General features: G+C 48.8%; 1 protein-coding gene across 2 annotated transcripts in view; it reads left to right on the top strand.

Moving 5' to 3' along the window:
* MYO5B (myosin VB) overlaps nucleotides 1-21764 on the top strand; it is a 339094-nt gene that overhangs the window by 245836 nt on the left and 71494 nt on the right. For both annotated transcript variants that reach the window (XM_047828137.1, XM_047828138.1), the window contains exons 15-17: nucleotides 2924-3079; nucleotides 3967-4064; nucleotides 9624-9710. In XM_047828137.1, the coding sequence (XP_047684093.1) occupies nucleotides 2924-3079; nucleotides 3967-4064; nucleotides 9624-9710 (341 nt within the window). The remainder of the gene's footprint in view (nucleotides 1-2923; nucleotides 3080-3966; nucleotides 4065-9623; nucleotides 9711-21764) is intronic.

Raw genomic sequence — 21764 nt, 5'->3', positions numbered from 1 at the left:
GCTGCAGTAAAAGGTGGAAGTCAGGAGCTTCTGATGGAATGCTGGTGAAAAATGAAAAGTGCGAAGGGAGAACGGAACTTAATAGAACACATGTGTTTCCTCTGGCATGTGCATGTGCGTGCACACAGTTTAACTGCTTTGTTTGTAGCCCATATGGTTAGCTAATGTGTAGTATAAAACCAACTTCTGACCTGCGGTATGCCATTACTTTTGACTCTAATATGGAATTCTTAAAACCTGTTTAACTGATAATACCTAAGAGTAAGGTTAGGTAGGGGGAAGTGATTTGTTTCCTCTGTTTTAGTTTACAATCTTCATACAGAAGATACCCTTATAACTTCAACTGGCATTTGATGCTGGTTTCCAGCATTAGCCGTCATCATGCTTTCTCTGCGACTGTGAAGTATCTCTGCCCAGGGCTGGGCTTCAGGCTCAGTGAGGATAGGTGTTTGACCTATGGAATTGCTAGAAGTTCCCTTGACGGGCAGAGCATAGCAGAGGTCCTCAAACTGAGGGATTCTCGGTGAGCAACACACCTGCACCCCCCTCGTTTCTCGTGGAAAATGCCTGAAGTTACTGCCAATGGTCCTATGGGTGTCTGCGTGTATTTTGTACCCCCAGCTCTAGGTGCATCACCCTGCAACCCAAGCATGCTACCTAATAAGGTTGCAGAAGCCACCTCTGAGTGAACGAAGTCACCTGGATCTCACACTCAGTTTCTGGGACAGGTTGACTGTGCCCCTAGCACCATCTTTCTCTTCTGCCCAGACACTGTAATGTGCTACTGTTGAGACCTCCCACGTTTGTAATCAGATCGCAACTGCATACTGTGTGGTGTTTCTGATTGAAGGACCTACCCTGGACTGTAATATAAGAAAACTATATGTGTTGCCTAATATAGCTTCTACAAGTTTTTTTTTTTTTAATTTTTAACCTTTATTTATTTTTGAGGCAAAGACAAGAGTGTGAGCAGGGGAGGGGCAGAGAGAGACGGAGACACAGAATCCGAAGCAGGCTCCAGGCTCTGAGCTGTCAGCACAGAGCCCAGCCCAATGCAGGGCTCGAACTCATGAACTATGAGATCATGACCTGAGCCAAAGTCAGACGCTTAACTGACTGAGCCACCCAGGTGCCCCTACAACTTTTCAGAATACCTCTGAGATACTGATGTGGAATACTGATGGGAGTATGCCATTAAATTGTGGAATTTGGACCTCTCCTTTATGGGATTCTTGGACTTCCCGAACTGTTGGCATGGTGCTCAGTATATTCTCCACTAAACTGGGACTCAACTTGTAAAAGGTCTGGGAAGTTAAATGCAGGCCAGTGTCAGCATAAGTGGACGCTCACTGCCATTTTGAAACTGTAGCCTTCCATGGAGATGGTGTTGCCTCTTAAGCTTTCCTTAGCCTAAGACTCCTGCTATGAATTTCAGGGGATGTTGTCAGCTGCAGGAATGCTTCATAAGTTGCCATTTAGGTATTCTTCCTCCCACTGCCACATCTGAGAATGGATCACCTTCAGATAACAATACTGGCTCCACCAGATCCCCACACTGAAGCCTCCAATAAGGAGGATGTTGTACAGGTGCATCAGAGATACACATGGGCTTAAGATACAGTCTATTTCCACTTCCTTGATATTGCTGGTGTAAATGACCAGGATATCGTTGTGTATTGGAACAAACTCTGACCTGGGCATCTGGAGGTCAGGGATCCTAGTCCTTGTTCGCTTGCTAAACAGCAGCTCCAGGGAGCCGACATTGGCCACTGTGCCTGGTGCTGGCATGAACAGAGATGGGAGCAGGATTCTGAGTTCCTCTTTCCTCACCTGCCACCTGAAGTGGTGATCTTTACGCTTTATAAAGCTCCAGTTCTAAAGTTCTGTGGTTCTAAATTTCTCCTCTTCAGCCCAGAACTTGATCATGTAGACCGATTTTTCATGTATATACCCCCTAACAAGATAATAAAACTGGACATTTGAGAGCTTATAATATGCTAGGCACTGTATTATATGCTTACGTGGACTCTCTCCTTTAATCCTTTTCCTGGTCCTCCTCCTCTGTCAAGAATAAGGCTTAGGGGTGCCTGGGTGGCGCAGTTGGTTAAGCGTCTGACTTCAGCCAGGTCACGATCTCGCGGTTCGGGAGTTCGAGCTCCGCGTCAGGCTCTGGGCTGATGGCTCAGAGTCTGGAGCCTGTTTCTGATTCTGTGTGTCTCTGCCCCTCCCCCGTTCATGCTCTGTCTCTGTCCCCAAAATAAATAAACATTGAAAAGAATAAGGCTTAAAGGCTGTGGGCTCAGCAAACATGGGGCTCAGGGCCTATGGTACCTCAGCTGGTACCCGGGTGCATGATGGAGATGCGAGGGAATGATCTGAGAAAGTCCATGGAGGATGCAGGGCTGGACCTTGAGAGATGGGCTTCTCAGGAGGAGCAGAGAGGGAAAACTCTAAATTCTAGGAAATTTGCATTAGTCCACACAGACACTCTGTACATGTTACTACTAATTCTTTCTTCTCACCCAGCCCCTGGCCACCACTAAACTACTTTCCATTCCCTGGACATTTCTTGTAAATGGAATCATGCACTAGAAAGTCTTTGTGTCTGGCTTCTTTCACTTGGCATGTTCTCAAGGTTTGTCCGTGTCATGTGTACGAGGATTTCCCTCCTTTATGTTGTCGGATATTATTCCATTGTACAGAACTTCCACATTCTGTTCATTTATAAGCTGATCCATATTTACAGTGTTCCCACTCTGGCTGCAATGAATAATGTGGTTATGGACTTGGACGTTCAAGTGTTTGTGTGCATGTGTGTTGGCAGGTCTCTTGGGTATGCACTGGAAAGCTACTTTGAAAGAGTCAAAGTACCATAAAGTCCAAGAGATCTTGTGTTCATTGGTCTTCCTGTGTTTGTTTCTAGTTCCCACTAGTGGCTGATTTGTTTCATGATGACAAAGACTCTGTTCCTGCCACCACTGCATCTGGCAAGGGCTCATCCTCAAAGATCAACATTCGCTCTGCCAGACCCCCTCTGAAAGTCTCCAACAAGGAACACAAGAAAACCGTGGGCCACCAGGTCAGCCTGTGGCAGGAAGCTGTGGGTCGGGGTGCATGTGGCAGGGCTGGCCTCTCTGCAGATGAAGAAGGGCGGCAGAGTCCAAAGGAGGCCGAAGTGGCCTCAACATCCGCATCTTCGGCTACCCAGCTCAGTCCGCATGCGCCTTTTGAAGAAGGAAACTGGAAAGCCCCCTCTAGAGGCAGTGGGCAGGAAAGAGGAAGGGAATGAGCATAGCCCCAGCAATGCATGTAATACCTCTGGGAGGACCACACACACCTGGTAGAAGAGGCGAAGAGGGTCTACAGTCAGCAGGTTGGGGAGTGAGGACTAAAGAAGCCTGGGGACTAGAAAACCGAGACGCTTTCTGTGGGGCCTTTGTGGGATTTTATGTCCAGTGTGATTTCCAAAAGAGGGGAGTTCTTGCCAAGCCCGAGCAGCCATTCACCTTTCTGTTGCAGGGGATTTGCCTGTTCTGGGCATTTCACTTTACTGTAACAACTTCCAGGATGTCCAGGCACCAGATCTTGGGGCTCCAGGGCCTCAAGTTGAGGAATAACCAGACTCCAGTCACCATGATGACTTCTGTACTATTTCCTATTATTGACCCGCCTTTCATCTCCTTTGATCTACCATGCTGAGTTACACACGTTGGCAGGTGGGCTCTCCCTGTGTGGGTTGAAGAGCGCTCATGTCAATGTGGGAGGGGCTTAATTTTGGATCTACAGCAAGGCAGGCGTGTCAGCTAGAATCTGACCCTGAGTCTCTGTATTTGTCATCCTTGATTAATAATAACCATGACCATAACAGTATCAACAACTACCATCACCAGTCTGTGGGTGTTTCTTTACGTTTATTACACATCTACAAAATGTTAAATAAGTGGGCGCTGACTTGTGTCTCCCCAGTTCCGTACTTCCCTGCATCTGCTCATGGAGACCCTGAATGCCACGACCCCACACTACGTGCGCTGCATCAAGCCAAATGACGAGAAGCTCCCCTTCCAGTAAGTGCCTGCGTGGGCGGGGCCAGCTGCCTCGGTTAGAGTCAGGCCAGTGAAGCCTGGCCTCTTCTTCCTTACAAGTTCAGGTGGAACTGACACGGGCGCAGCCTTGAGGGGGATTCTGCAGCAGGATGAATAGTTGCTCTTACACTTCACAGATGGTTTCCATGCTGAGTACAGTCCAACAGACATTTACCAAGTTCTACCTGTCTGCTATCTAGAAGGTTTCAGCAAGATAAAGGGGACGCTTCCCTAATCCCACGGAGTCTACGGTGGTGTTGAGGAATCAGAGAACCACATAAGTGTGTCATTAAATGCAGAAATGCCTGTGTCTCATAGCAGACGTTCAGTTCCGAGGTGGGAAGATAGCTGGAGTGGTCAGAGGAGACTTCCTCCACTGGGGAGACGTGACCTCAAGTGACACGTCGAGTGATGAGACGTGAAGATTGTCCTATTTCTCACATGCCTTCTACCACTGAAATTCCAGTTATTCGTACCTGCTCTCCTTCCTCCACCCCACTCCTAGGCCTTCTCTGGCCTAAATTCTACTTCTACCCCTATCTTGGAAATTGTCTTCCAGCTTTACCCATGCCCACATGGTTGACCCCACCCGAATCTATATAGCAGGGACTGTTCAGGGTCTGTGTTCATCTCTGGTTTTTGCCAGGTTCCAGACCAGTATTTCTGAATGCCTGCTGCATTTTCATTGACTCACATCCAGCATGTCTGAAGTCAGACTCCTTGCCCCTCCAGAAATGGTCCCTCTTTGGTCTCTTTTGTAGTAAATGGCATAATTATTTCCTGACTGCTCATTTACCCACCACCAAAGCTCAGAGTCCTTCTGGACCAGTGCTGTCCAATAGAACTTTTTGTGATACATGAAGCTGTTCTATAATCTGCATTGTCCAACATCGTAGCCACAGGTCTACCACGCATGGCAATTCTGTGCTTGGAATGTGGCTGGTATGACTGAGGAACTGAATTCTGTCATTTTAATTATATTCAAATGCCTGTAGCTGGCTACCATATTGGATAGCATAAACCTTGTCAAAGGCCCATAGAGTCTACTTGAAGTTTTCTTAGGTTGGTCTCCCTTTTCTCTTCTGTCACCTTGTTTTAGACTCTGTTTCTTGCCTGAAATACTCCCCTAAGCCTTGAGAACAGTCTGTCCCTTACCTCTGCAGCCTCTCATTCCATTGCCATGAGCCACCACACAAGTTACATCCTCTGGCCGGAAGAGGTGTAATTCTAAATTTTTGAAGCACCTTATTCCCGGCTTTCTGACTTTCTTTTGGACCTAGCATAATTTCTTTCTGTGAAATAATTATTTTGGCAACTCTGTCAGAGTATCTGAACTACCCCCTGCTGCTCCTATTATTTCACAAAATTTGACCTATACTCAGATGGGCCTTGTGCTGGAAAAGGTCAGGAAGACAGCTTTGAGTCAGCCTTCCTTGAAGCATGCTGATTGTTGACTCTTTTCCTTTCCTCCACATTTCCAAGAAGTGGTTAGGAATTCCCCCCCTGTGGCATCTGTGTACCAGCTGACTCCAGGAGAAGAGAGGCTATTAGAAAGGCAGCAAGGGTGAAAGACTTTGATTATGTGTGAAGGGCAGGAGCGGTGTGCAGGGCCCCAGAGGAGAGTCGAGGGTTGGGTACCAGCTCTGCCCTCAACCAGCTGCGACCTGGGGCCGTGGGTTCCTCAGAACCTGGTGCCTGCCACGTGCTGTATTCTCTTGCTGGGCCTCCCCTCAGATGAGAGGAGATGCTGGGGGCTTTCAGAATAAGTGTCTAGTCCTAATGGCCCATGTTTCTAAGACCTTCCCTTGCCTTCAGGACTGAAATCATCCTTGTAATAAAGTGGGGAGAATACTGAACCAGGTCAGAGCACTTGGATTCTAGATTCAAACTGAATTGTTTGGCTGCTCCAGGAGCTAGCCCTGTACTGTTGGCCTCACCTCTTCACCTGCTAATTGTGGTTTAAAATGATCATCCTGATGAAAAAATTCAAGGAGATAATGTAGATTATTTGTGAGAAGTATAACAAATTTTGATGAGTAGAATCTATAACATCGTCTAAAATAAATATACGATGTTACTGACATTATTCTAGAAGGAGAGTTCTGTAGGCCTCCTCCCATTTCCTCCAACCGCTTTCTCAACTTTAGGACCCTTGACATTTTGGGCCAGGTAATGCCCTGTTATGGGGGGCTGTCTTATGCATTGTAGTATGCTAGTAGCATCCCCATCATTGTGACAACTAAAAACGCTTTAAGATGTTGCTAGGTGTTTCTTGGAGGACAAAATGACAACCCAGTGGAGGACGGCTGTCCTAGACTAAATGCTTTTGATAGCATCTCTTGTAGAAAAGTCTTTTTTCCTCTGATGTTTCCTTTATTAAAAAAACATTCGTCATACCCACTATTCACTGGACACTGGGCTAGGACAAGTGAAATGACAGACCTGCCCCTCATCCTTCAGGAACTGCCAGTCACAGATCAGTGTGGAAGTGCTACAGGAGCAGAGAAGTGAGAAGGTGGTTAAATGTCCAGGGAGGAGGTGGCCTGGGGGAGTGTGATAAATCTGGGGTCACTGGTGGGAGGAGCTGGCCAGTTTCCTGTGGACCGGTGCCCTGCTGTCAGCAGTGGACATTCCTGAGCGTCCCGGGGTCTTCAGGTATGACTCAGCACACTGCAGAGCCTGAAGAATGGGTGGGAGCTGGCGGTCTGTGCAAAAATCAGTAGTGGTGCATGACTGCTGAGGGGAAGCTGGGTTCTAAGCTTCCGGTTCTGCTGAACCTGCACGTTCATTGGGAGGAGAAAGTAACCCTGCGTTTCAGCAGGTTTGACCCTATATTTCTTTGGTGATTTTGCAGTCCAGAGTTAAGTGTCTCTTGTCCTCACTGTGGTCCTCCAAAATTTGCTAGGTGGGAGGGCTGATTTCCACTCCCCGTCACCTTGTCACCTCGTAACACAGGTAGCAAGGCTCGTGAAGAGATGCCATTGACAGTGAGCATTCTTTACTCTTGAAGAGATGAGATAAAATACAGAAGGCTGGGGCATGTGAACAAGGAAAGAGGATGGCAGAATCTTTTTGGTTGTAGTGTCTGCTTGTTTCCTTTTAATAGGGTTGTTCTTTTCTGTCGCTTAGTCATTGCAACAAACCAATGAATGACAGGTATCCTCCTGTGGGACAGGTATCCTCCGCTTCTGTTGGAGAAGTGAGGCAAAGCTACAGAGAGATTGTGTATTGCCTGGAGGGGCACTAGCTGTTGGCGGCCCGTACCAGGTTTTCTGGTTCGCCCTTGCTCTTTTCCCCCATCCCTCGGGGAAGAGAATGGTGCCAGCTCTGGAGGGAAGTGGGAAGACCTTTGTCTACCCACCGTGGCCACAAAGGATGAGCGGTCACCGGTGCTTGCTACGTGTGCTGCCCGTCCCCCCACACACTGCAGAGGGAAGCAGACCCTGGCCTGGAGATCACAGGGGCAGAGGGAGAGGTCTGCAGCCACAGAACACCTTCCCCAAGGCTCAAGCCCATCCACCGTGCTTTCATAACTCGGCCCAGCTGGCCACCCGGCAGACGAGAGAAGCAGACCTGTAAGCAGCAGAGCCCATGTTGCTGCTTAGACTCCTCACTACCACCCCGTGTTGGTTAAGGTTTTTCTTGGGTCCCAGAACTGTGGTGCATCCTGGTGACACCTGAGACAAACTACAAAGGGGATACACTTAGGTTTCCTTTTGTTTTCTTTCATCCTATAAGCTCTTCCACGGAGGAGCTTTTTGCCGACTTAAAAAAAAAAAAAAAAAAAAGAAAGAAATTAACTTCTGCAAAGTAATGGTCTTGTTGTTCAGGACTGTGCAGACTTGAATGCCCACTTGTCCGGTACATACTCAAGTGCCAGGGGCACCTTGGGGCTGGAGGAATCAGGCAGACTTTATGGAGGAGCTGGCAAAAGTGGCAGGACTTGGGCAGATTTTGGGGGGAGGGAGGAGGAGGCTGTGGGTGACTCCCAGACACCGAGCCCCAGGGCTGACCTGGAACACACAGAGTTCCTGGACTCCAGGTCAGGTCACGGTCTTCAGTCACTTGGAAGGTGCCTGCTGACCCAGGCCGCCTACCTCAATAGACTTCTGGGTTCTTGGTGTAAGAGACCAGCCAGCGCTAGGACCTGAGCGGTTCATACAAATAGATCTGAGGGAAGAAGTCTCTGGTGGAGAGCTATGAATCTGGGTGTGGCCGATTCCAGCCCTGATGCAACCTGCAGAGCTCCAGAAGCTGCTGGGAAGAGAACACCCAGGCTTATCTGGAGGTGGCAGACAAGAGTAGCACGAGGAAGTCCCCTGGGGTCCTAGAGATGAAGGAGCTTCCTGTTTCTCTTTCTCTGCCAGGGCAGACAGGTTGCCCAACAGCTTGGCCAAGGTGTGTGCTAAAGCCAGTGTGATCCCGGGAGCTGGGCCTCAACCCGCCCACTTCCCAGAGTGGAAGGAGAGCAAGACGCATGGCCCTTGGCTCTAGCTGAGCTGAGGAACAGCCAGAAAGAAAGGGAGCATTTACTTCCCATCCCTCCTCACAGAGTGGGACAAGGGTCTTAGCAAACTACAAGTGGGGATTAATTCCAGTTCAGCTTAGTACTTCCCCCATGAAGACGCCCTGATTACCTCAGCTGACGCTGACCACTTTCCCCCTGGACTCTTCCAGCACTTTTAATATGGTTATCACATGCTGCTTTGTACGCTGCTTCTATACAGTTCTCCTCCAGTGTGGACACTTCGCCCAGACCACGTCTGACTGCCGATTCTGCAACATCCTGCTCAACTTAGGTGTTGGAATAAATACTGGTTTTTCAGTGTTAAACAGCATTGTACAGGCATATGAGCTGTTGAAGATGTGGCTCGCATCTCTGAAGACAGATGGGAATATAGATTTCTTTTTCGTAACGAGGCAGCTGTCATGAGAGCAGCTAGCGATGCCTGTGTCCTAAAGTTGTGCCAGGTGGTGGTCTAACCACTTTCATGGGCCTTTATGTTTAATCTTCACACTAACCCTGAAGAAGGGATACTATTATTATCCCCATTTTATAGGTGAGGATATTGAGGTGACGTTGCTTTCCCCAAATTACACATGCAACTGGTCAGGGACCATGTCACAATTCACATCCAGGTCTGCCTGGCCTGAAACTTCCCCTTTTAACTCCTGAGCCAAATACTGCTTGTGGTGGCAAGTGTCTATGATTTGGCTTTTGAATGAACACAGGTGCCCCCCTGGATGGATAAGGGAAGGCTTAGAGAGGAGGCAGGAATGGGTCTTGGAGGGTGGACAGAATTCAGGTATGCAAAGAAGAGATGTATCCCAGGTAAGAACAAGAACTTGCATAGAACTTAGGTACTGAAATCATTCATGCACCTGCTAGTCAGTGTCTTTTAGTCTGTGCTTGGCCCCTGACCTTGAGATTAAGGTGCATGATGGTCTGTCTTCCGGTGCAGGAAGAAGTCATCTTACCCTCTCTCCTGTTCCATTTCTTTGCCAGCATGGCCATTTATGGAATGTCTTCCTGTTTTGCAGCTTTGACCCAAAGAGAGCAGTGCAGCAGCTCAGAGCGTGTGGGGTGTTGGAGACCATCCGAATCAGTGCAGCCGGCTACCCATCCAGGTAATGTGCCCACCAGCCATGTCCTGGTGGGGCAGCCAGAGTTTGGTGTCCTAGGAAACCTGTTTATGTGCTGTCAGCCAGAGACCGATCCTCCGTAATGTTCCCAAACACTGAGGGTCCAAGCAGGATACTGACAGAAGAATATCATTTTGGCCTGGGAAGTGTGGAAGTCAACGGCAGTGTCCTCTTGGGCAGCTTTTCACATTTCAGGCTGGCGTTGGTCTGGGCATTGAGCTAGCTAGAGTTGCAAAGGGGATTTCTCCTTTCCTCCCACCTGTTCCCTTTATTTTTTTGTTTTTATTATTGTGGTAAAATGCACCATTTATTGTCCTAATCATTTTGAAACGTATAGTTCAGTGGTGGTAAGTAAGTACATTCCTCTTTATGCAGCCATCTCCAGAAATGTTTTCATCTTGCAAAACTGAAACTCTGTCCCCATTAAACACTAAATCCCCATTTGCTCCACCCCCCAGCGGCTGGCAGCCGCCACTCAACTTTGTCTCTGTTTTTGATGAGTCTCGGTCTTCATATAAGTGGAATCCTACAGCGGTGGTTGACTGGCTCATCTCACTTAGTCTAATGTCTTTAAGGTTCACCTCGGTAGATGTGTCAGAATTTCCTCCCTTTTTATGGATGAATAGCACTCCACTGTATGTATAGGATGTATTTTGTCCATCCATTTGTCAATGGACGCCTTTACCTTTTAAAATAGAATCAAATCTATGATGGAGGGTATAATTTTCAATTTAAAAAAAACACTATCAAGATCTAATTTGCATTGTGAATAAGTGAGCCACCTAGTGTCTCTCGAAGCTCTGTCAAGACTGGATCCTTCCTAGATGCTTGCCTGAAGTAGGAGTGGGGTGTGGATGGTGGCCAGCTAGCTTTCATGGGGTCATACTGTGTCCCAGTGTCACAGAGGCCAGATATCTCCTGCCGTGACTTGGAGCTGAGCTGGGCAGGGATGCTACCAGTGTAGCATCCCAGAGCCCGTGGTGGTTTCCACGGGGACCCCCTGTCCAAAGAAGTTCCATATGTGCCAGGCGGTGGAGGGAGACAGAGGAAGCCAGAAATGGGAGGAGGATATGTCTCCAGGCCTCCCCTCCTCCCTGCCGTCTCCAGCCAGCCCTTGGCCACTACAGTTAAGGAACCACTTCGTATGCAGCAGTGTTGTATACCAAGAAGCAACTTGACTGTGAGCAGTTGCCAAAAGGTAGACCCGGGAATCAAGTTAGTGGTGAAATTAGGAGTTTGCATTTGACCCGGAAAGTACAAGGAACTGTCACTAATCTGCAACCTCCAGGCAGCTTTTCCAAACCCAGCAGGTTCGAGCATTGTTCAGAGCGGTCTACTCTGGCCAGGGCAGAAGCCTGTTAGTATTTTCTTTGACCCACATCTCTTCTGCTTAGAAGAAAGACTGGGAGGACCCTGGGGTTCCATCTCCTTTTTCAGCCCCAGGGGCTGAGCGCGAACTGCTGGCAACTCCATGATCAATGAGGTGAGCCCTGCTTGCCCTTCTCAGGTGCGGGCTGTGTCTGCCCTGCAGTGCCCAGCATCAGTCTTTTGATTGAGAGAATGGGGCTCAGGCCACGGGCATAGTAGTTCAGTCTTGAGTTCAAGGAACTGTAGTCTAACAGGTTGGATCCACAGACAATGGCTGCTCCAAGCACATGGTTCCTACAACTTAGGAACGTGGCAAGGACCTGAAGGAGCTGCCCGGCCATGGCTTTTCAAAGCGGGCTCCCCAGGCAGCCAGGCCCCACTCCTGCTCCATTGGACTCCCCAAAAGTCTTTAGTCTGCTGCCCTCAGTGTTTCTAGGAACTGCTTCACAGCCCACTAGTGGCTCAGGAAATCAGTGTGACGGGTCATGACCAGCATCTTGTTTATTTAATGAAATAACCAGGGATGGAAAATGGCAATTTGTGGTAGAAAGGATATTACAGTCTGACCTTACTTGAGCTTTATATATAGACCCAGGTGCGTCATGATTTAAAAGGCACTTTTGCTGAGGAGGCTCGCAGAAAGAAGTGAGCTGCTCAGGGTCGCCATTTGCTGTGGTTGAGTGAAGATTAGACACACCCTTCCTCTGCCCGGCTATGTGGTGATTGCCAAGCATCTTCCTGCTCACGTTACAGTGTTGCCATCCAAACTGGTTCAACAGGAGTGAAGAGTAGAGTAGGGTTCTATGCCTGCCCGCTGGGGGCTGGGCCCAGACCTGAGGCTTGGCGTAAAACTGCACCCTGCCTGCTCCAGCTTGTAAATAGAAGTCCAGATTGTGGAACTGAACCCTGGGCCATAGCCAGAGGAGGCTGGTGGTTGAAGCCTTAGCCTTGGTGGAGTCAGGCCTGGCTTCCATTGTCTGCTCCCATTCTCCTCGGCTAGGTAACCTCAAGCGAGGAAATTAATCTCTGAGCCTGCGTTCCCGGATCACTAAGTAGTTACATCATAGGCGTGTGTAATGAATGACATAATGCCTCTAAAGTCCTCCACACAGTGCTGGGCACTTAAGCATTTAATAACATGTTTATCACTCATTTAGATGAGTAAGAAACTACATGCTCATGGGTGCAATTATCTGGGTAAAACAGGCCTGTACCAGAAATATTTAGCTTTGTCTTTGTGAAACCCTGAAGCGTCTGGTCACTTCAAAAGATCATTGCAAAGTCCTTTAAGGAATTGTGAAAAGGTCAGTCCAAGAATTATCTAAAGTCTGTCAAAACTGGAGCTGAGTTGTCCCCTGTTAAACTGTTGAGGGTCCTTGTACAAGAAACTTAGGGATCATGGGTCCTCACGGCCACACCTGTGCTGTGCAGCACAGAGCCCTCCAGGTGAGCCCAGAAGCCCAGGTGCTCATCTTTGTCTATAACATGATGGTGCTACTGATGGTGAGCTTGTCTGGGAGGCGTGAACGTTTGGGACCTTGCCAAGCCTGGGGAGACGGAACCAAGGAAGCGTGTGAAAATGAGCTATTCTAGGGCAGGTGGGACTGGGGGGTGGAATCTGTCTCTGTATGTAAGGAGCCACGTGTTTTTGCTAAAAACTTTCTAACAGCGAGTTGTTTGCTGTCAGAACAAGTGCTCTGCGGAGGGCGAGGACCTCTCTTCTTGGAGAACGTCAAGGAGAAGCTACAAGTCTGGGTCTGATGTGGTTAGCTCTAGACAGCGCTTCAGGCACAGGTCCTGCGCATCTCTGCCACCTCGGATTCACCCGCCGTACTTGCTTGCAGCCTCACTGGGAAATCAGAGCGACAGGGTGTGCCACCCACACTCCCGATTTTGCTGCCGCAGCACAGAATCATCTGTTCTAGGAGGTGGAAGAGGAAGCGGGGAGAGGACTTGACTCCCGTGGTCTCACATGAGCTGCTGTAGAAAATGTTTTCTTGCCTTCATGCCACCCTTCCTTGTTAATCTGGCCACCTGTTCTGTGTCCTATCCCCTGTTGAGCATCTAGCTCTGTGCCAATGGCTGGGAGGGGATTAAGGATCTAAGTCCCGGCCTCTGCCTGTCAGGAGCTCACGGTCTGGGAGAAGTGATAAAAACCTAAAACAGCAACATAGAATTAGGTGCAAGTTGGAGCAGAAATGTGGCTTTGTGGAGGAGGTGAGGTTTGAGATGGGCCTTGAAGGGTGAGGAGGCTTTGCACTGGGGGGGTGGTGGGGAGAGTGGGAGAATACTGCCAGCCTGGAAGCAGGACAGTGTCCAGGCACAGAAGGGACAATAATGTCCCCTGTGCAGTGATCAGGGAAGAGGCTTTCTCTGCCCGTCAGTCCTCAATCAGTTCTTCCTGTTCAATCTTGCATTCTTAGCATGCCAGCCAGGCTTTCCTCCTCATCCAGACAACCTCTTCCTAGGCAGCTGAGAGAGCACATTGCCTCCAAGTCTTGAGACCCATATGGAAAACGGCTTCTCCTGCTGTTCGTTCCACCTGGCTGCAATCAGAGTTGCCTCGAAGTTGAGATGCCCGCAGACTTGCCTCTTAGGGGGCAGCTGATGGGTGTCTTTCCCTGCCTCTCTAATGGATCCACACCTCTTTCTAGGAGGTGATCGCGAGGGGCATCTGTACCTTTCCATAATTGCAAGTATTGTGGAGAGCTTAGGGAAGGAAGGAAAGACTGGGATTTTCCGGTATCACAAAAAATGTTACTTAACGCTGTGATGTAAACATTTGGGCTTAGATCCAGAATGCTGCCTTACCTTTGCTGTCTTAGCAGATTTTGCTGAAGGCTCAGAGGATTCCCTCCCCGAACTGCCATTTGAAATATTACCTTTTGGAAAGAGGCACCGTAGTTTTATGGCACTTTTGTTAGTGTTGAGGTAGAGCTGAATCATGCATCTACTCCATTTAGATCTGAATCCCCTTTCCCCAGCCATAGGGCCCAGGGTCGGGGCGGCGGCGGTGGGGGGGGGGGGGGGGGGAGAGGTGGTGAGGGCTGGGGAGAGGGCTGCGGGGCAAAGCTACCACACCTGCAGTCTCCTGACTCCGCCCCTTGCCTCCCTGTTCTGCCCCTGCCAATCATGGTAACCATTTGGAGTGACCTCACAGCTTAAAAAAAAAAACCTCCCTTCCTGCTTCATCCAGGAGAGAGGTGCGTCTGCTGTGTCTGGGGATCAAGTAAGTGAGGTGTTACAGCTCACGCGTGCCCATGAAGGGGTTAGCTTTTGAAGGAAGTACCAGGGACTCGCGTATGTTACCTCAGAATGTAGAGCTGAGCAGTCATGTTGTTACCTTGACTTGGGGAGTCCTTCCTGAGCCCAGAGGGACCTGAGTGGATTGGGAGTCATCCCCAAAAGAACTCACCTCCTTGTTTTTAAGACTCAACACAGCAAAGTGATTTCACTTGGTTTAGCTTGTCAGGTGACCACAACTTTGCCCAGCTGTTTTCTGCAGGAAACTTCCCTGCCTTCTTTGATGAGGGGAGTTAGGACTTAGAACGTTTTCCTGTGTGTCTCCAACTTCAATGGCCAAAGGGCACATGCCACTTTGCAGAGAGGAAAATGCCAAAGAGGAAGACTGTGCATGGCCCAGGGTCACAGGGACTCGTGATAAAATGCCCAGAGGGCACTTCCCCTGGAGCCCATGCAGAGGGCAGCCCTTTCCTACTGATGCCCTGGGCATAGGACGCTTGGCCCTATTCTGAAACAAACACGTGTCCTATGCCCCCAAAGCCCCGCGAGCCCAGACACCAAGTTGGCAGGCCAGTGGCGGCTCTCTGGGGCGCCCTCACCCCACCCTCGGGCACTAGTATACTTGTCTATTTTTATCTCTCTGAGAATTATGGCTCTCTGGGAGTCTGACTTAAAATACATCATTCAATTTGAAATGTACTGCCGTGGCAAAGAAATATGTCTGTTACGTACACAAAGCACCGTGATAAATGCCCTGTCTGGACAAGAGGCTTAGCCACCATCCCCGGGCTCCTGTGCTGTCCTCTGGCTCCCTCTGTGGGGTTCAGAGCAGTGTTGTGTCCCACGGGATTTGCGAAGCAAGTTCCATTTAACCACAACATGTGTGTTGAAGGGGGGAGGGTACTTGAATACGCAAAGTTTATATTTAAAAAATATAACTCCTCCTAAGTCTTCCATTCATTTCCTGTTCACCTTAGAAGAACTCACTGATGCTTTCTGAGAAGACTTCACTTGCCAGCCTCTGTCCCCTCAGCCCCGTGTGGACGAAACCGCACAGGACCTTGGAAGTAGGCGGAGTCTGGAGAAGTTGCTTTGTTCACCTTTCCATTTAATCACGATTAAACAGCCATGTGGTTACCTGCTTGCTGTTAAGGGTCCCACCAAGGGCTCAGTCGGTTAAGCGTCTAACCCTTGATTTCGGCTCAGGTCATGATCCCAGGGTGGGGAGATGGAACCCCATGTCAGGCTCCACGCTGGGTTTGGAGCCTGCTTGAGATTCTCTGCCCCTCCCTTGCTTATGTGCACATGTCCGCATGTGCGTGCATGCATGCTCTTTCTCTCAAAACAAAAATTTTAAAGCCCACTAAGAACGAACTTATTTCAGACTGAACCAGTTCTTCCTCCCAAGATCTTGCAGCCTTTAATTCTGGTGCTTTTGCCTGAGAACTGTGCTCCCTTCCTTGGACCACACACAATCTGTCACATGGTTCTCAACCGGGACTGCACATCACAGCCACAGGGAAGCTTGTTTGTGAATGCACTCTGCCTCGAAACTCTCCCTTGGAGGCAAGTGTTGGTCACTGGTCAGCTGCAGATGCTGGGTTGTATCTGGGCAGTGCTGGGACCGAATACATTTTCCGTTCCTCATTTTGTATCTTGGCTGCAGCTCAGAGCCAATGGGGAAGAATTTGGTTATGGGGGAAGGATTTGGTTTCCTTCCTTCAGACCTGGGGCTACCTTGAAGTCTCAGCCTGTGTTCCCCTGGGAGGCCCAGGACAGAGGGTAGAGATAAGGGGGAAAGCAAATCCAGGCTGTCGGTGGTATGAGTGGGGGGTGAACACCCTGCTACTTTGGCACTCAGAGCCTTCCACGAATACCTGTGCTGAAATGATGACAAATGCCGTGTGTTATGTGTTACTTTACAAAGCGCCTCCCCAACAAACCTCATCTCATTTGTTCATCACGTTGACTTCTTAAAATTGAGATGTAATTTATGTACAAGAAAAAAAAAAATCCTTCAGTGGTTTTCATTATATTCCCAGAATTGTACAACTGTCACTACTAATTGTGGATGTTTTCTCACCCCAGGGAGAAACCCTGTTCCCACTGGTGGTCACTACCTCTTCCCCCTCGTCCCCCTCCTCCCCCTCCTCCTAGCTCTGGTGACCACTTACTTGCTTTTCCTTTCTATAAATTTGCCTACTGTGGACATTTCATACAAATGGAAGCATATAAGTGGCCTTTTGTGTTATCCACGTTTTAACACGTACCAGAACTTTATTCTTCTATGTTGCCTAATACTGTCATATCGTAAGGATACCCTATGTCTTATCCACTCATCGGTCAATGGACATTTGGGTTATTTCTGCTGCTTGGCAAGTGTGAATAATACTGTTGTGAACATCCATGTACGTATTTTTATGTGAACATATATTTTTATTTCTCTTGATTATATACTTAGGAGTGGGATTGCTGGCTCACATGGCAACTTGGTTTACCCTGTTGAGGAGCTGCCAGACCATTTTCCACAATGGTTGCACCATTTTACACTTCCACCGGCGATGGATGTGGCTTCCTGTTTCTATGCATTCTTGCCAACACTTGTTTGTTTTACTATGGCCATCCTAGGGGGTGTCAGGTGGTATCCCACTATGATTTTGATTGTATTTCCCTGATGATTACTGATGTTGAGCATCTTTTCACGTGCTTATTGGCCATTTGTATATCCTCTTTGGAGAAATGCGTTCAGATTTTTTGCCCATGTTTTAATTGGGTCGTTTGTCTCTTTGGTGCTGTAGGAGTCCTTTATATTTTCTAGATGCTAGATGTTTGTCAGATTAGACTTGCAAATAGGTTCCCCATTTTGGCCCTATGGTAACCTGACATGCCATCTTCAGGGGTTCTTTCTGGTGGCCTGCTGTTGGAGAGAGCGTGTGACATAGAGCCTCCTACCCTGGTCTTCTTGGAGGGACTCTTAGAGTTGGTCTAATCCAGCCAGGCTTGCTTGGGGGAATCTATCCAAGAGAAGGGAAGTGCAAAGTGCTACCACTTTGACGGATCCACTCCATCTGTTCACGTTCATCCATGGAGGGCTTCACAAGGAGACATGTTCTCTAGAATGTCCCACATGTAGATGGTTGAATCTAGTATCTAGATGAGAACTCAGACAACCAAAACATCGCCCTACTGTGTTTGCTCTGCCATTCACAGCAGTTGTGTTTACCGTGTGCTGTCTTGAGCCTTGGAGCTAGTTACCAGGAAGTGTCTGTCCAGCCTCGTCTCTGCCTCTGATCTCCCCTTTCTTACCAGGAGCAATCACACCCCCAGTTGTGACGACTTTACCAGATCTACACATCTCCCTAGCAGGCCAGGGACACACAGGGTATGTCCTTGATGTCCAGGACATTCAGCCAGGCCCCTTGCCTGTGAGTCCAAATCCGGGGAGAGCTGGGATGAATGTGACTTCTGTCCCTGAGGCCACTGTGACTCTGTATAACCCAGGGTTGAGGCCACTATTGGGGCCTGGTAATAGACTAAGGATGGAAGCTCTTCTACCAGCAATAATGTGAAATGGAAGAGCAGCCGGGCTCGGGATTGGCTTAAAGGATACATCCAGACCCATGAGCCACACAGCCATGCTGTGAATGGGGGAGGACCTGTCCAGGGCCACCTGAGGAGGGCAGAAAGAGCAGGAATGGAAGCAGTGGACTCACGCTGTAGAGGCAGATGGTAGGCAGGGTTGGTTCTCAAGATGGTGGTTTTCTAGACCAGAAGTATGTTCTAGAATAAAGATATTGTAAAAGGGAACATTTTTTGCATATTTCAGCAAATGGAGTAGCAGGTGATGGTCTGAAGATATTTTGTGTCCATTTGAGCCCAAAAGGATTGTCCTGCCCCAAAGCCAATAGTGCCCTTTGGGAGAAATGCTAGTAAAGAGAAAAGATTTAATGTTGGGATTCCAACCATTTTATTGGTCAGGAAAATACTTATTCTTTTAAAACATAAGTGTGTATGAAGATACCGTGAAAGGTGCAAAGAAGTTTAAAAATGTAGCCTTACCCAGCCAAGGGTGTCCAGAGTCTAGCAGAGAAGCTAACATATGTATAAAAACTATCTTGTGGAGAAGGCATAAAGCTCTGTATCCCCCCATCTCCGTGAAAACGCTGAGGGAGGGAGATTCCATGGTGGTAGAGTACCTCAAGTGGAAATCCTGGACACCCTGTGGTCCTGTAGAGGGTCTTCCTAATTTTTACATGACCACAAAAAACCTCCATCCAGATGTTCCTACCAAATCAGGAAGTTCTGTTAAGAAACGCTACTTTTGGAAAACTAATCACGTATTCTGTTTAGCTTCGCTTGGAAAGTTTTCCTTCTACAAGTGAGGGAGCCTTTCATGCAAAGACTTTAAGAGCACAGAGTTGCATGGAAAAGGGAATCTACAATTGATTCTGGGTCCTTGGCTGAAGGACACTTGTATGTGCCCAGACCCCATGGTGGCCGCATTCCCCTTTGGTAGCTCATGAGGGAGTACCTGCCCAAGCCCTTCTCAGCAGATGGTCTGTCTGCTACAGGCACACTCCTCCCCCATCAGTGTCACCCTGGTGCCAGTATCCAATGAAGCCTTTGTAAGAAAAGGGGGAGAGCATTAGGTGGAAGGGAGAGACCTTAGATTTTGGGAAGCTTTCTAAGCAGTCCACATGCATGAACTCCTTGGCCACCAAAGTGTGGGAGGTACTTTGCAAGGCACTTGATGTCCTCTCCAGTTTGGAGACATCCATGTGGGATGAATCCAGGATGTGACTTGCCTAAGGTCACATCCTGTCCGTGTCAGAGCAGGCTTCTTGGCTTCTGTACTCCCAGCTCGTTCTGTACTGGCCTTGGTGTCTTTGCAGTCACATCTGCCTACCATCTTGTCATTTCCTTGAGCCTGTAACCTCCCTGAGTTATGGAACTGTCAGCAGTTAAGAGATCTTCAAATTAGAACCGTTTGAGGTTTTTAGCCCAGCTAAATGCTGCTCTGATTATTCCCCCAGAGAAATTGCAAACTCGTAGGGAGAGAGAAGACGAGTGAGTACACAAATAACTGTATTGCAGGATGGGGGAGGTGCCTGCAGAAAGTCACACACAAGGTGCTGAGTTGGCTTCAAAGGAGAGCCCACATCTCCCTGTGGACAGGAACAGATGCGTGACAAGGCACATGTTGATGGGCGGGCAGAGGAAGAAGACGACTTAAGACTTCACAAAGCCCTTTTTCTGTGTGTACATCATTCTGTTTGCATCTTGCCCAACGTGGAAGTATCAGTAGAGAGCGAGGCCTGTTTTTAAAACTTGGGGGTTGGGGCAGAAAGAGCTCAGAAGTCCGGTAACATTTGCATGTGTCAAAAACGCACATCTGATTTGTGGCTTATCAGCTCCAGCTCTGGTCCTAGGCCTCCAGAATTGATATCGGTCAGACCTCAGAAGTTTTCTTGACGTTTATGGTACATGACTGGAATAATTGAAGCAGCATTTAGCTAGGTAGATAGCCTTACATGTTTCCACATTTAAAGCCACCTGTTCTAGGGGCTCCTGGGTGGCTCAGTCCATTGAGCATCCGATTTCAGCTTAGGTCATGATCTAGCGGTTCGTGAATTCAAGCCCCACATCGGGCTCACTGCTGTAGGCACGGAGCCTGCTTCAGATCCTCTGTCCTCTCTCTGCCCCTCCCGCTTGTGCTCTCTCTCCAAAATAACATAAAAACTGCCTGTTTGAGATGGCCTGGGAGTCGGTGGGCTTGGTTCACAGCCCCTCTGCAGCTGGAGGGTCAGGAAACAACTTGAGCTCAGTCAGTGAAGGGCATAAGGGCAGCAGGAACCTTTCCCCAGACTTACAAGAGGCCTCAGGGGCTCCTAGCACCTCTCTGCTCTCCCACCGAAGGAAGGGGGGGAATGACTGATAATGGGAATGGGAGCTTTGCAGGAGACTGTGAAAATGTTCTGGAACTCCATATTGGGTATGGTAGCACAATTCTGCAAATATACTAAAATCTATTGTCCACTTTAAAATTTTATGGTATGTGAGTTACCTCAAAAGTTATAAAAAGCAGAACTTCTAAACAGCACTTTTACACTGTAAAAAATGTAAAGGGGAGAATGCTTTTTGTTACTTGCTCTTAGGCTGACACCCTCTCTGATACCCGTAGCTTTGTTAGACACCTGCCACCGAACCAAGGAAGGTGACGGACGTGATGGAGAGGCAGGGAGCTTGGTCTCCATTTCCCTTTGCTTCCCAGGGTGCTGAGGAGCATGGCCCGGGAGGGAGAGGGGGACCCGAAGGAGGCCCACGCTGGCGGATGGTTGTGGAGCACAAGGAGGAGCTCCAAAAGAACCAGCCTGCCAAGCGTGCCCTGCTCACCACCCAGTAGGAGTTCCTGATATTCCACCATGCTCCGTTTTTCTCCTGAAACTTCTGGAGGACCCCATTTAAAGGCAAATGTGCTTCAGGAGAAAGGGGTACAATCCATTTACTCCTCAATAATACTTCTTGAAAAATTTTTATTTGGTAAATATCTTTTAATGTTGATTTATTACGAGAGGGAGCACGCATGCATGCACTGGGGAGGGAAGGAGGAAAGTGAAAATCCCAAGTAGGGTCCACGTCAGCACGGAGCCCAATGTGGGGCTCAATCTCAAGAACCCATGATATCATGGCCTGAGCTGAAATCGAGTCAGATGCTCAGCCGACCAAGCTACCTAGGCGCCCCCCACCCCAAGTAACACATGAGAATGAGATGAATGAGTTCACTGGACACTCAGCCAGGCCTCAGATGCACAATCTGGAGGCAGCACCTAAATGATTTCCAAACAGGCGACGAGAACCGCGTGTGTTCCCACGGACAGGGCGTGTATGGCAGCCCCTGATGCCTCTGACGGGGCGAGCTGGGGCTGACGGACGCCTCTGCCGAGGATGCAGAACCGATGGGGATGGTGGCCGAGCTCACCTGCAGAGGGATTCAGATGGGAAACTCTGTCCCCTTAGAGTAGAACTGTGTAGAAACAGAATGTGTGATGTGAGGAGGTTGTGAGCTGGAAACAGGGGAGGAGCATGGAGGGTCAGAGTGAACATCTGTGTGAAGGAAGATTTAAGTAGAGATCTCCTCAGAGGCCGAGAGACAGCCTTGAGGCCTTCTGAAAGATTCCCTTCCGGAACATACCAAAGCACAATTACTGAAAAGGTGGCGGGATTGTGAGTGCTCTGGGTTTTTTGCTTTTGTTTTGTTTTTAATTGGGAGTTGAATACCTCCTGGTGGGCTCACATTACTCTAATGAAACAGGAGAAATGCTAGGTGAAATCTGCTTTGGGCAGGAAGATGGTTCTGGGGCACCTGGGTGGCTCAGTCGGTTAAGCATCTAGCTTCAGCTTAGGTCATGATCTCGTGGTTCGTGGGTT

This window comes from Prionailurus viverrinus, chromosome D3 (genome assembly GCF_022837055.1).
Source record: "Prionailurus viverrinus isolate Anna chromosome D3, UM_Priviv_1.0, whole genome shotgun sequence".
Taxonomy (NCBI): domain Eukaryota; kingdom Metazoa; phylum Chordata; class Mammalia; order Carnivora; family Felidae; genus Prionailurus; species Prionailurus viverrinus.
The sequence above is the reverse complement of the archived record's forward strand: the minus strand, read 5'-3'. Positions and strand labels throughout refer to the sequence as shown.